We start from the raw sequence: 14,252 nt of genomic DNA, 5'->3' as shown, positions 1-14,252 counted from the left end.
TTGTGAGGAAAGGACGAAATTAACAATAGTATTAACTAGGACAGGACGGTTCCAGTGAATCTCGGTTGTTCTACATGCAGAGGGATGTGATGAGGGGCAAACAGGACAGGACGGTAGCAGTAGTCCAGGTAGTGCTACACGCTGAGGAAGACATGCAACAAGTAGCTAAGACGGAACAGGACAAGACAGCAGCAGTGTGCCAGGTAGAGATATAAATTGTGAGGAAGAGTATCAAAAATGGCAGGACAGGACAGGACAGGACAGGAAAGTAGAGGTGCGCTAGGCAGTGCTACACCATCTGAGAAAGGTGCACGCTGAAAAGTAGATAGGACAGGAGAAGTGATCCAGACATTACACCCTGTGTGGAAGGGATGTGACAAGTAGCAACATAGAACAGGACAGGCACAGTTAGCAAGTAGTGTACATCTTGTGAGGAAAGGACGAAATTAACAATAGTATTAACTAGGACAGGACGGTTCCAGTGAATCTTGGTTGTTCTACATGCAGAGGGATGTGATGAGGGGCAAACAGGACAGGACGGTAGCAGTAGTCCAGGTAGTGCTACACGCTGAGGAAGACATGCAACAAGTAGCTAAGACGGAACAGGACAAGACAGCAGCAGTGTGCCAGGTAGAGATATAAATTGTGAGGAAGAGTATCAAAAATGGCAGGACAGGACAGGACAGGAAAGTAGAGGTGCGCTAGGCAGTGCTACACCATCTGAGGAAGGTGCACGCTGAGAAGTAGATAGGACAGGAGAAGTGATCCAGACATTACACCCTGTGTGGAAGGGATGTGACAAGTAGCAACATAGAACAGGACAGGCACAGTTAGCAAGCAGTGTACATCTTGTGAGGAAAGGACGGAATTAACAATAGTATCAACTAGCACAGGGTGAGACAGGACGGTTCCAGTGAATCTTGTTGTTCTAAATGCAGAGGGATGTGATGAGGGGGCAAACAGGACAGGACGGTAGCAGTAGTGCTACACGCTGAGGAAGACATGCAACAAGCAGCTAAAACGGAACAGGACAAGACAGTAGCAGTGTGCCAGGTAGAGATATAAATTGTGAGGAAGAGTATCAAAAAAGGCAGGACAGGACAGTAGAGGTGCGCTAGGCAGTGCTACACACACCATCTGAGGAAGTAGATAGGACAGGAGAAGTGATCCAGACATTACACCCTGTGTGGAAGGGATTCAAAAAGGTAGGACAGGACAGAACAGGACACCGTGCATTAAAAACATCAGCTGTAAGCACTAAATTGGAATAGGGCCTGTCATTTCATTGTATTAACTTGTTTTCACAGGTCCGTGTGAATGCTTATGTGAAAATTTCCAAAAATGAAACCAACTAGTCCATCAGGTCGTTGTGTAAACACAGTGTGGAATTTCACTGAAAAACGGCGTGGGCTGAATGAAAGCACACTTCTTTTTGTCGCTCTGTCGTCCACGCAGGCCAACTTTTATCTTTTTTTATCTACACACTCAGGCTCTCGCAGTTCTGAGCCGAAGCATCAAAGTTCTCAGTAAGAGCAGCTGAGCGGTCCGGTTAAAGATAAACTTGCGCCACGGCCCACTTCCGGGAATCGAAGGCTTTTTTTAAAAAAAAAAAAAAAGGAAGGGGGTGGGGGCAGTCTGTCGCCAGGCCACCAATGCGCATGGCGGGCCAGGAGGCTGATCCGCACGGCTCAAATTACCAGAAGTTCAACTGCAGCAGACCGGGAAACTACAGGATCAGATATCAGAACACAGAGTCCTTTTCTGTTCGCACGAGACTAATCGAGTTCTGAAAAAGGAATGAATATCTACTTTAACGTGCACTATAGAGTGCGTTCACCCATTTCTCATGAGTATAGGATATTAGTGCCCTCAAAAGTATCCCACAATGCATCTTGAAAAGTAGTCACTCAACCAATGGTGAATAGAAAAGGAAATATATCCCATAATGCATTGCGCCAACACAAAAAATGATGATCCGTTTTCGCTTGATTTTGTAAATGAAATAAAATGAGGTATGTTGCGAAACCGTTACGTGGTCTACGTTTTGCCTGTCTCAGTAAAGTGGTGGGGTTTGAAAAACAAAAAAAGAAACATCGCAATAAAAATGTTAGTTTTGGGGGTGCTGCAACAAATCCACAGCATTTCAGTTCATTTCAATAGGAAAATTGATTTGATGGTAAACAGCTTGGTCATTAATTAAACACAAGTTAAGATTTGAATGTGTATAAAAAGAAATATGTAGTGATTAAGGAGTAAAGTCCCGAATGCAGCCTCTGCAAGTCTGTTAAGTTCTCAAGATAAGAAAAAACGAGTTTGAGCCTGAGGACAATTGGTCAACACCGCCCACACAATCACAATGAATGTGAACTATGCGCTCAATTGTTTCCAAAGCGACCGCGCCTGCAACGCTCCCAACGCTGCAATGCGGCTCGAGCTACACTTCCCGTTTGGTGCTCAGCTTTTATTTCCGGACGCGCCAAACAAAACAGTGAACGCCAGGCAACGCAAACCACAAGAAATTTTCAATTTAGAAATTTCTATTTATTGTACTACGTTCGCCTACATTTGCGTTGCAAAGCGTACGATGCCGTGAACAAAAATAGACTCAAATGTAAATAATGGACCTCTGCCAAGAGATAATTAGGAATTTACAAACTATTTAAACGGTTTTAAGCTATTTTGGTAACAAATGGCAGCCTATTTCATAAAAGTTTTAAGAAAATTGACCTGTTGATCCAGGCCTCATCGCAGTCATTTTACTGAATTATGTACCTAATAGTCCATAAGGGGTCGTAGGCTAAGATATGGCTACACACCTTTTCTTTATCTTTATTTTTATTTGTGGTACACTTCTACTTAACATCCACAGCCTAAAGCACAGTAAGACTAAATGCCAATTTTAACGTGGAAGATAATCATTGTCATTTGTGCATTTCTGAGACACGTCATAGAAGGTGTGGAATGTCGTCATTTGACACTCAGCAGTCTACAATCTGAGATGGGGACGTGGGAGTTGATTTTCAAAAGTACAGAATCGGTTTCAACATGAGTCGCTTCCGGTCCGCAATGACTAACTACAGCCAACATTATAGGCAAGATAAGGAGGCAGAAATGAGTCACAAGATGGCAATCTTGATCTTTTAATGCTGAGCAACAGAACATAAAAGTCAAAGTCTCGTGAATATTCTGGCAAAGTCTCACCACATGTGGCTCGTCGGTATGAAAGTCTCACGAGATGTGCCATCGTCTCAAAGTATCACAATCTCGAATATGTTGAAGTATCGCAAACCATTGGAGTTGGAGATGCTGTGAACGTAACAAATTTTGTGCTTTCGTCAAGGTTTGTAAAGTTTTTTTTTACTTGCCGCAAAGAAATTTTGAACAAACCGTTTAACATGTTGAATATTCCTTTGTGACAAGAAAAACAATAGCCATACTGTCTTTTACAAACCTAGACAAAAACACAACATTTTCTATGTTTGCGGCTTAGTGACATACCATCGAAAGTAACTTAACTTATTGACAATATTAAACAATAACAACAGGCCCACTCATTTTTTTTTCTTTACATCCCAGTAGATTTTCAGTCAATAATCCGCAAAAAAAAATTGAGGCAGTGGTTAAAAATGACTTTTGGTAAATTATTCTAATAAACTTGTGTCAAAGTATCACAACACCAATTAGGTCTTAATACAGAACACAAAATATCGCAAGATTAAAAAATTTTGCAAAATGTTGAACTATTGGAAGTTGCCAAACTCTCAAGCTGTGATAATGTCAAAGTCCTAGATTAAAATTGACGCGTCACAGGTTATGTCGGCGTCTCGAGAAACGTAGTCTTGCGGTATTTGTCGAAGTCTCGCGGGATTTGTTGCATCCTCACACAATATGCCGAAAAACACTTGAGATCGTCAAAGTCTGATGATACATGTTGAAGTCTAGCCATTTTTTTCGGAGTCTCACAAGATGTGTCCAAGTATCGCGAGATGGGCCAAAGTCTCTCAAAATGTATCGAAGTCTCATGATAACTCAAGATTTTCAAATTCTCATGAAATAATATTCAAAGTATGTGGACGCCTCACGAATTTAAGATCATCAAAGAGGATATAATATGCTGATCTCTCAAGATTTACAGAAGACTCAGAAGTCTCACAATCTGTCGAAGTTAACGAGTGTGTATTAACGTTGCCTTGGCGACCAAACCGGCTGGTGAATGTATTAATGCTAATTAGGACCCTGCTTTAATTATGATGATGCCGAGCTGAAGTAGAACTCAAGGACGCATATTTGGATGAATCAAGGTCGTTGCCGGCGCTTCAAACCCACATCAGCCCCCTCAAGATGCTGCAATGCCGTCACGTTTTTTTGCTCCTGAATGACGCAAGTATTCCTATTAAGTTGCCCACAATATCCTCCTGCCCCCCCCCCCACTATCAATACCCCTCAGAGGACCAGCCCGCTGATCATCACCGTAGAGACCGCGGACTTCCTTCTCCTCTTGTGTTTGCGTTGCAACCCAGGACAACCGTGAGGATCTGAACAAACACGGTAGGAGTCGACGTTCCCGGGCCACATTGACACGTACCATGAAGCCGTTATATAATTCTGACGGATGCCGGGTGCGGAAGGGGGGGGGTTTATTTCTAAGAAACTGTGTTGCAGTGTGATAAATGGGAAGTTGAGCGGAAGTGGCGCGTGGGTGAGAGAAAAAAAAAAAAAAAAAAAAAAAAACTTCTGCATTTACAGAAATTCCCTCAACAGAAAGACAACATAAACAAAAACATTTCAAGTTACTTCTTTTTTATTTATTAACTAATGAAGCCATTTTTTTTTTTTCAATCTACACATTCTCCTGGTAGCTTACAGCTCGAGCCGTGCCAGCACCCTTGCGAGAAGACCCATCGTGTTCAGGCCCTTGTTACTGTGACGCACTTCAACCTCAAGTCCTTGAAAAGATTCTTGCGTGAGACTCAAAAGCTTCCAAGCGCAGTACTTCCCAAAGTTCTGCAGCGCTTCGGTTCCTGGCGCTGTTCCGACTTGACAGGGAGCACCGCACGACACCGATGCAAATGTTCCGCGCTCCGCTCACAAAGCTGGATTGTTCCGGAATGAGACTTATGGAAATGAGCTTCATCGTCACTTTCATGTGCATGGAAGATATAGTTGGCGCTTCCTACTACAAATTTTTCCAACTACGCCAGTGCGGGGAAATGCCTCAACCCGTAAACTCAATCACAAAACAAGCGCAAAATTAGGTTGAATCTTTTACAAATTTGCATAGAAACGTATTTTACATCTATTTGAAAAAATAAATTTCTTTGTAAATTAAATAATTGCTAATTGCTGGACGAAGTCCGTGAAAAGTAGACGTGCCCGCGAAAACACTAAACCATAGGTAGGGGGCGCCCAACTGGCACAAACAGCGACTTTGCTTTAATTTCCATCTTTTGATGTCCATATGTCCAACGTACGTATCCAGCATCAACGTGGTTTCAAAAATTGTCTTTAAAGAGTCCAACAAATTCACCTGATCAACAGGGCCAGTGTGGCTCCGATGCCAGCCACTCCAGCAAAGGCCATTAATGTGTTCCTCACTGTAGACTCAGGATCCGCTTCCCGAAAGAATTCTACAAAGCCATCCTGGAGGGTGGGGAAAAAAAAAATACTAAATCAATGGGATGATTAATTCCGTGGTGCAGTGGCTGCCTGACACGTAGACTTTGCCGAGTTACACAATCACTTTACAGTCAGCCATGACTCACTAACTTACCCAAGAGTTGTTTTTGACCAGCCACTTGCGCTGGTGCGACAGCAGATACGAAGCGATCTCCTCGGCCACCGGTTCCACACAGTTGCCCCTGCCCTTTTCCTTCAGGTACTGTGACACTACGGCCCCAAAGGCCACCAGGCTGGCCACACGGCCCCAGTTGGTGGTCCCGTCAGAAAACAGGCTCGTTGCTACTTCAGTCACGAAACCCACGTTGTCCCCTCGGTCGTCCAGGGACAATTTATTGATGATACCTTGAATAAATGAGGTTTCTTTAACCAAACGGTGATTTCATATATTTACCACAAGAAACATTGTAGCATTTGCCACTCACTTGCAAAGTTACCATCTTCCATATGGATATACTGTCTACTAGGCTAGTGATATTAAATACCATTTGCTGGTTATGATACATTGAGTAAATAAAAGCCCAGTTTAACAAAGTGTGCAAAAAACACACACTCCCCCTCTTATTGTTGTCTTACTTTTTGCTTTCAAATTAAAGCTGCTCACTTGTGGAAATGTCACACCCATAAGCCTCACATGGACATTTAAATGTTTGTTGAAAACACCTTTAGTAAATACAAGGCCTAGTTTACAGAAGTGTCCTTTTGATAACCACATTCATATCAGGAAACAGGGTCTCTCTTTGTCGCTGCTTTTCTCAGTGACTTTGTACTTATTAAAGCTGCTCGTTTATTAGAACATGCTACTTATATGTTACGTGTGAACAATGGCCACTGTACCTTCCTTAATACGTGTAATTGTTTTTATACCAGGCCTTTGGAACAATACGTTCGAGATAGGCACGTAGACATTTCCTGGTCGATGGAAAATGGCGTACGAGAACGTACTATACTTAAACTACGCAAAAAAAAAAAAGACAAGAAAGAGCCACTCACCATTGTACTTATACTTGTGTTTTTCCAACACGCTCGCCACGACCCTCTTCATGGTCGAATGTGCTTTGCTTTCTTTCCAGCGAGCCGTCGACAGGCCGGTAAAGTCTGTAAGGAAGCGGTTAATGAGGCTCCTAGTCTCGGCGTCCACGACGTCGTTGAGGCCGTTGCCGACTTGCGGGTCCGGGGAGTCGGGCGTATCCGGTGGTGAGCCGTCGCTGCCCTCCACGTCCTCATCGCATTTGTTATGGTGGTTTATGGTGGCTAAGCTGCCTTTGTTGGTAAATTCCAGGGCGCTAGGTCGCTGCTTGGCGGCCCCGCCGTTGCCGTTAACGGCGTTCAAGGTCGTTCCAGTGGCGGATGCGACGGCGACGGGAGGCGAGACGCAGTGCACCGAGCTGTCCATGACTCCATTTTGTAACATGTAGCAGCCCATAAAGCGTCTTCTGGTCTGTATATTCATCTCGAAGGTTGCTTTATTGTGGGGTACCAAGTAAGAAAAAAAAATCACCGAGTACAACAAAAATGCTAGTCTTGGCTCTAGTTAGTCTCCCATTACTGCCTTGATGTTGAAAGGCGGAACACTGAAGCCCGTGCGCCGCTTTATATAAACACTGGGGTTGGGTCATTGTGACGTCACATGACTTGAAAAATGGTTACAGTCTGAACATTTTGTACCTCTGATTCATTTGACCGTTTTTTATAAGTACATAACCATAACTATTTGAAAATAAACTAAATTAAAGCGAATATATATATATTTTTTTTAAATTAAATACTAAAATTATAAACACTCAGAATAATTTCATTTATAGCATATACTTAATACTGTACTGTTTTTATTTTTTTAATATAGGCAAAAAGCATAGCCTTACCCTGTACATAGATAATTATAATTAGCAAACCCGATATGATTAATTTAAGTGTGTAATGTGTATATGGAATCTCTCAATTTGAAAACTCACTGGATGGATAATGTGATTACAACCTCATCTGTTTTTTTTATTGGTGTGGGTGGGGGGGGGGGGGGGTTTGACATAACTTAAGTGTTACACAGGGTTTCGTCTGGAAGTTTCAAGACATCCTGGTCTCGATTTGCAAATAAAAACATTCCATTCATTTTTTCTCCCTCTGTGCTTAGTGGGTCAGAAGTCTCCGGAAGAGGATCAGGGCAGTGAAAGGAGAAAAACCAAATGAGGTTCTGCCTCCCCCGAGTGGTTGATATTGGCAAGTTCGACTTTGACAAAGTGCATTTTTTGTGCTTACTGTGGCCGTTGACACATTTCCTTTTTCATCTCGTGGACACTGAAAAAAGTTAGTTAACTTTCTCCTCCCCCGTGCCGCAAACAACACTGCTACTACAATTTACTACTGCAACAGTAATGAATACAGAAACACTGTTTCCTTATCTCTGATGCAGTACCACAAAATTGTGGTATTGGTGGGCAAACGTTAGATTACTAAAATGCGCGATGGCCAGGTGATAAGAAGATATGGTTAAAAACAAAAGTTAAATATGAATTCAAACTATGACAAAAATAGTTTATTATAATATCAATAATTCACGCTCATTATTTAATCAAATAAAGATAATCAGATTTTTTTTAAACCGATATTTTGTATTTTACATAAACTCGCTTCAATGTATCACCTTGCCTAAGCTGAAGCTTTTTTTTTTAATGCAGCCTTTGCTGTATTTGTAGAATTGTTTAGTTTTACTATTACCTGTTTTATGCAAATCAATTAGGTCAAAAAATATGTTATGCGTGTCCATGTGGGGTTCAGTTGGTCTCATTATTGAGGGACGTGTTCTTAACCTGTTCCATAATTCACACTTCATACAATAAATACATTTGAATAGAATTGGATGCTCTGCATGTGTCAACCACTGAAGAAGAGGCTTTATTAATGTAAAATTTTATTTCAAATACTGGCAAAAAAACTCCAATAATCCCCACAGAAGATCAACATTCCAAGCACTCTGTGAAGTTCTTCCCATGTTTCCCCTGTGTTCTCCTGTCATGTAAACCTTTTTTTTTTTTAAGGAATATGTTTGTCCTTGAAGCATGGAGGCCTCTGCTTTCCCTGCAGTGATGCGAGGCCAGTGTGAATTATATATATATATATATATACACTTGTGATAGGAGAGGAGAACACAACAAGAACGGAGATGAAGGAGACGCTCGTTCGTCGTCAACGCTTACATTCGAGCATGCGGTCCCCATCACAACTCTCGTCGTGGTCGCTCATCAGCCACAATTTCTCTTCAACACAACGGCGAGATGTTTAGTTGGCGTTCAGGCAAATTCCACACATTTTGGCCTGCGTCACGGCACAGAGAGAAGACGCTGCCACCGGGCAAATTGGGAAATTTGCCTGGATCGGCAGCAATTATACACGATACAGACTCACACATGCAGCCCCTTCGAAATAGTAGAGGTGCCAGTGAATCTCTCGCACACGCGCACACACACAAGTCTATTTACAATGTATTGACACGCGGCAAGCACACACGTGCACCGCCAATAAAGAAACAAGTCGGCTGACAATGTATGGAAAGCCGTTAAGAGTATTTATTTGATAGCCGTCATGTCCATCTTAAGGTTTTTGCTGTGTACTAGTAGGACAACTACATGTTACTAATGAGGCAAAACTGCACACTAGATGACAACCTCATGCCACTACTAGTGACACTGTATAATTCTAGTTAACATCATTTAAGCACTTGTAGTACTAGTAGCACAAGTGCAGTTTTGCCTCACCAATAACTTGTAGTTATATTACAAGTATGCTAAACTTGTTACCAGTATGAAGAAATGTCATACAGTAGTGGAAAGAAAATGTTCCTGTAAAGACTGAGTCATTCTACTAGTGCGCCCAATAGTTTTACTAGAGAGCACAGAGCGTACTAGTAAACGGACCTGAAGCTGGATACCAAGGATATCGCATAAGTGCTCAAACGGCTTTCCAAATGTGCCTTGCATGCACCTGATCGCCAACGGTGCAAAAAGGCTCATCCTCAACATTATGCACTTTAAATTTAATTTAAATTCTAACTTTGCCAGGACTGCAGAGCGGTTTGACATGCTCGGGGCGTCTCCGATGCGTCATGACACGTGTATGCGCTGTGCTGAAGAAAAATGGCCGGTGCTTCTTATCAGATTATGGAAAGCAGTTATACGTTTTTATTAGACATCTTTGATATCCAGCTTAAGGTCCGCGCACATGTATGCTCTTTGGCCTTTTCTAAAATAGCTCACCAGTGATGGGGCATTGTGATTTCCAAAGACTGTTGTAGAAGTGATCAATTATGATATTCTGTTTCCTACCATGTGAAAATCATTGATCAGTATTCCTTGCTGTCGATCTTTAGGTCCATGTACTAGTATGCGCTATACAATTTAGTACAGTAATAGACCAACCAGGGCGCACCATTGGAACGGTTGCGTCTAAGTGATCAAATTTGTATCAACTACTGTAAGACATTTCTAGCATAAAAGTAGAGCAACTACATGTTACTAGTGAAGCAAAACTACTAGTGGGCATTTTGGTCCTACTAGTAGGGTCCAGGAGGCTACTAGTGCGTGACACATGCTTACTAGTAGGGCATAGCGGTCTTACTAGTAAGGGGGTTCATCTCCCCAATAAAAGATGATTCGATAAAGTACCTCGAAATGATTCAAGAACGGTACATTTTCAAGTGTAATTCGATTCGGTTCGATTCAATGGGATTATGATTTTAATCATATCAGATGGTAGTTGGAGCTTTTGACATGTTCATTGGTATGTGATAGCAGGTAAAAGCTCTCCACAGTACAAACTATTCATTCAAGTTAATTAAATTCAAACAAATCAGCATCAGATTTATATTGGTTCATACCTTATTTATCCGATTCGGTATTTATCTCAATACGACGCAAAGATTATGATTCAATTAAATCAAAATGGATTTTCTGATTAAAACATGTTGTTAAGCCCCTAGTTATACTAGCAAAACAAATTAGTTTAATTAATTGTGTACGAGTCAGCCAAAAGTGGCACTTCTGGAAAAAAACAAATACTAGTACGACAAAGTTGTTGTGCCAGTGCGCTGACTTGTCTTGCTAGTGAGGACAAAGCGCGTACTAGTACATGGACCTTAAGATGGATATCAAGGATATCGAATAATCGCTTTACAAATACAAAATCGAACTTTACTTGTACAAACATTGACAAAGTTGTTTACTGGAGCCGAATGCTTACCTTTCATGTTGTGTGGATGTCTTTCAAACCAACCAAAACTGAAGCAGCACACATGCACGGTGGGCCGCGGGGTCTACAAGAGATGACGACTGCTGCCATCACGTGACTTAGCACTTAAAACTTTTCAGCTGGTGTGCTCTTAAATGACGAGCCTCCGGGAGAGACTGTCAGAATGGATGTTAAGAAATGAAAATCACACTGTTCCTACCACTTTTATATTCGTGCTCAAAGCGCACAACTGAACTGCACAAAGGCCATGCCTGTGTGGGCGCCACTGCGAGGAGCATGCGGCCAGTGCAGCGGTGCTTGCTGGCTAAAGCAGAAGTCGGAGAAAGTTCAGTGACTGGACTGCGCTCTGGATTGTCCCGACAGCCAAAACAAAAAACAATGAAGAAGATGGGTCCCCCTCCCGTTAGGATTTCTCGTCTGATACAATCATGCAGTGTGTTTTTTCCCCCCCGAGGGAACAGGTAAAGCAACGTGAACTCCCATCACACCTGCGCAAATTTGGTATACGAGCAAGTAAGGACGTGCGCACGTTTGAACCCCGCACCGCATCCTGGAGCATGGAGGTGGATCCCCAGTCCCTGACGCACATCAATCACCAAAATACAAAGTGCACAAAGTCCCCGGCGAAGCCACACACCTGCTGATGGCGACCATTCTTGGGAAACAGACAACCAAGACAAGAGGTGGAGCGGAGTGCACAGTAGGGGGCGCTGTGCTCAGGAGAAACAAAAGAGAGGGACGCCTCCTTCCACCCAACAAACAAGCACATCACTCAACAAGTCTGCCTGGATGTTGCCTGCATGACAAGGGAAGAAGGGGTGGCGGTGGTTGGTGTGACGACACGGGTGGGGTTGTGGTGGGGGGGGGTGTACAGGTGAGGCAGGGGGTGTTCTCCTGGTGCGATGGCCGAAGCTAGCCGGCAAGCTTGCTGGTCACCAAGGACGACTTCCTCTGCGGCAGGTCTTGCGGCGTGGGGATGTGGTCGCCGGTCACCAGGTTCTTGTCGGTTCCCGCCACGGGAAGCTGCTTGTTCTTCATCTTTGCCTTGGCCATGTTGTAGTCGCCCGAGTCAAAGTATTTTTGCTGTGCGACAAGAGAGGCCGGCCATGTTAGCGTACCTCATTGTACGCTTGCAGGTCAAATAATGATAATAATAAATGACATATAATTCTAAAAAAGACATCTGTGTTATGCTACAAGATGTGTCTTACCCCTTTCTGTAGCCGCTTCATGAGGAAGTCGGAGCCGCCGGGCCGCTGGCTGAGACCGGGATACTTGGCCTTGAGTTTGGCCTCCTCGGCCTTCGCCGGGTTGCAGTTCTTCTCCTGGGAGTCCTGTGTGAACAAGCCCACATTCTTATCAACGCACATTTATGTTGACTTGGAGGAAGGAGGCAGACTTTCCACAAACAGCTGCTAATGTGACAGGAGATCGTTTACAGCCACCCGCGATATCCAAAAATGCATGGTAGAGCTGCAAAGAACATTCCAGACTCAGAATGTTCTCAACGACCAGACCCTGGATTCTCTTATCAATTCTCCTTGGATGACGTGATGGAATTATACAAACGATATACCATGTTATCATTGATGACATCATCGCATATGCCATTACATAATATGATAATGATAAAAATTTCTTGTTGGGTTCATGCACGACTCGACTGTTCCACATACAGTTTGCATCAAGTCATCAGCTGCATTGACTTAATTGACACCCATTTCCAGTTCTTAAGGCAACCATGGCTTTTGAATGAACAAAGCCAGGAGTTTAGCTGCTATCACACAAGACAAACGAGTCCGATAAGTCGCTGAATGGTGAGTGCCAGCAGTCACCTGGGCCAGCAGGACTTTTTTTTTTTTTTTTAAAAAAGCCCAAACACTTTTGTATCCAACTGTGTGTGCAAGATTGCACAGTGTAAGTGAGTCTTGTTTGTCAGGAAATAAAAAAAGTGACTCAGGTGGACATTGAAGTCGATGAACGAAGTCCTCAGGGACGATGGGGTGGGTTTTAGTGTGCTGAATCACTTCCATGCATTGTGAGAAAACTACTGGGTGATATAATCGACCATCAAGAAGAGATAGACAGTTTCTCAATTGTGGAAAAACGTTACTTGTTAAGACACAGTCGTTCTACTAGTGGGCCCATCATTCCTGATGGATTTCCATCCATCCAACATCTGAGCCGTTTATCCACCCACACACTAGTAGGACAAATGTGACATACGAGTACTACAATTACATGTTACTACTGAGGCAAAACTACACAGTAATTGAGAACTAATACGAGTATTACTACTAGTGACATGTAACACTTCACTAGTAACATCACTCATGGCATCTAGCACTTCACTAATAGTTGTAGTCGAGAGCTTGTGTTTATGATAATAATAACGAGGTTGTCTTACTAGTAGCCTATGCCAAAGCCGTCTCTACTAGTGGGCAAAAATATGATCTAGATGGAAAAACACATTACTGGTGAGACAGTTATTCTATACATGTGAATAATTATCTTACAAACATCTTAAACTGGATATCAACAATATTGAATAGTAAGAATACATGTTCAAAGAGCTTTCCATAAGATTCAGTGACCATAACAAAACGTCACCAGCATGGATTTTGCTATTTATCTTAATTATTTTCACGGCTTTGTCGACGTATAGTGGCATTTGTCACTTGAGACTAATGGCGAATGGGGCGAGGCGTTTCCTAAACGTATTTGCATTGTGTTTTTAATTTAGAAAAAAACGACTTTTGAGACAACCTGAGAGCCTGCAGGACGACCAATGAGGCCTGAGTAGCCAAGGCTTTCCAGCCAATGACACGAGAGACCAGTCAGTGTTGTTACCGCAGCAAAAAAACGAAGCACTTCTTAGCACAACAATCAGCGTTAAATAGGTGCAGCTTAAAAACACGGAGCATTGAATGTGACACCGATGTCACACGAGCTTGTGATTGTTTGACGTCAGCCGCCCCTGGCTAAGTTAGCACGCGTTAAGTTAGCCCACAACAGATAAGATAGCAAGCACAAACCCACCTGTTTTTCGTCCTCGTAGTCCAGCTGAGTGTCCGAGTCGAGGTTCTCTGATGACATTCTGTGAGTGTGGCGGGACGAGCGGGTGGTCCGCTGGCCAGAAAAGCCAAGAGCTTATAAAAAATATAAAAGGTACGGTTTAACGTACCTGTACACAATCTAATCCTCGCTTTCTGACTGCTCCCCAACAAAAATGGCGTGTTCAGAAATGACATCACTATTAGGGGCGTGTCGTATTTTGGAGTGACAAATACAGTAGCCAATGTCAAAGCCGTTTTTGCCCAGACACTCATGATGAC

At 42.9% G+C, this 14,252-nt stretch overlaps 2 protein-coding genes across 2 annotated transcripts; both read right to left on the bottom strand.

Moving 5' to 3' along the window:
- Nucleotides 1-4,783: 4,783 nt before the first annotated feature.
- mcl1b (MCL1 apoptosis regulator, BCL2 family member b) lies at nt 4,784-7,257 on the bottom strand. The gene is made up of 3 exons (XM_077575782.1): nt 6,670-7,257; nt 5,771-6,021; nt 4,784-5,640 (listed from the first exon to the last, which is right to left on the bottom strand). The coding sequence occupies exons 1-3, from the start codon at nt 7,127-7,129 to the stop codon at nt 5,524-5,526; spliced, it is 828 nt and encodes a 275-aa protein (XP_077431908.1). The 5' UTR covers nt 7,130-7,257; the 3' UTR covers nt 4,784-5,523.
- A 1,277-nt stretch (nt 7,258-8,534) lies between these two features.
- Nucleotides 8,535-14,179, bottom strand: ensab (endosulfine alpha b). The gene is made up of 3 exons (XM_077575326.1): nt 13,957-14,179; nt 12,129-12,251; nt 8,535-12,000 (listed from the first exon to the last, which is right to left on the bottom strand). Exons 1-3 carry the CDS (start codon nt 14,011-14,013, stop codon nt 11,830-11,832), a joined length of 351 nt encoding a protein of 116 aa, XP_077431452.1. The 5' UTR covers nt 14,014-14,179; the 3' UTR covers nt 8,535-11,829.
- Nucleotides 14,180-14,252: the final 73 nt, after the last annotated feature.

The sequence above is a fragment of the Vanacampus margaritifer genome, chromosome 9 (genome assembly GCF_051991255.1).
Source record: "Vanacampus margaritifer isolate UIUO_Vmar chromosome 9, RoL_Vmar_1.0, whole genome shotgun sequence".
NCBI classification, from domain to species: domain Eukaryota; kingdom Metazoa; phylum Chordata; class Actinopteri; order Syngnathiformes; family Syngnathidae; genus Vanacampus; species Vanacampus margaritifer.
The sequence above is the reverse complement of the archived record's forward strand: the minus strand, read 5'-3'. Positions and strand labels throughout refer to the sequence as shown.

Coding starts and splice junctions, on each gene's coding strand:
- mcl1b (XM_077575782.1), bottom strand. CDS start 7,129: ATGAATATACAGACCAGAAGACGCTTTATGGGCTGCTACATGTTACAA. Junction 6,022..6,669: donor ACACAAGTATAAGTACAATG/GTGAGTGGCTCT, acceptor CATTTATTCAAG/GTATCATCAATAAATTGTCC. Junction 5,641..5,770: donor TGGTCAAAAACAACTCTTGG/GTAAGTTAGTGA, acceptor CCCACCCTCCAG/GATGGCTTTGTAGAATTCTT.
- ensab (XM_077575326.1), bottom strand. CDS start 14,013: ATGTCATCAGAGAACCTCGACTCGGACACTCAGCTGGACTACGAGGAC. Junction 12,252..13,956: donor ACTACGAGGACGAAAAACAG/GTGGGTTTGTGC, acceptor TTGTTCACACAG/GACTCCCAGGAGAAGAACTG. Junction 12,001..12,128: donor TGAAGCGGCTACAGAAAGGG/GTAAGACACATC, acceptor CTTGTCGCACAG/CAAAAATACTTTGACTCGGG.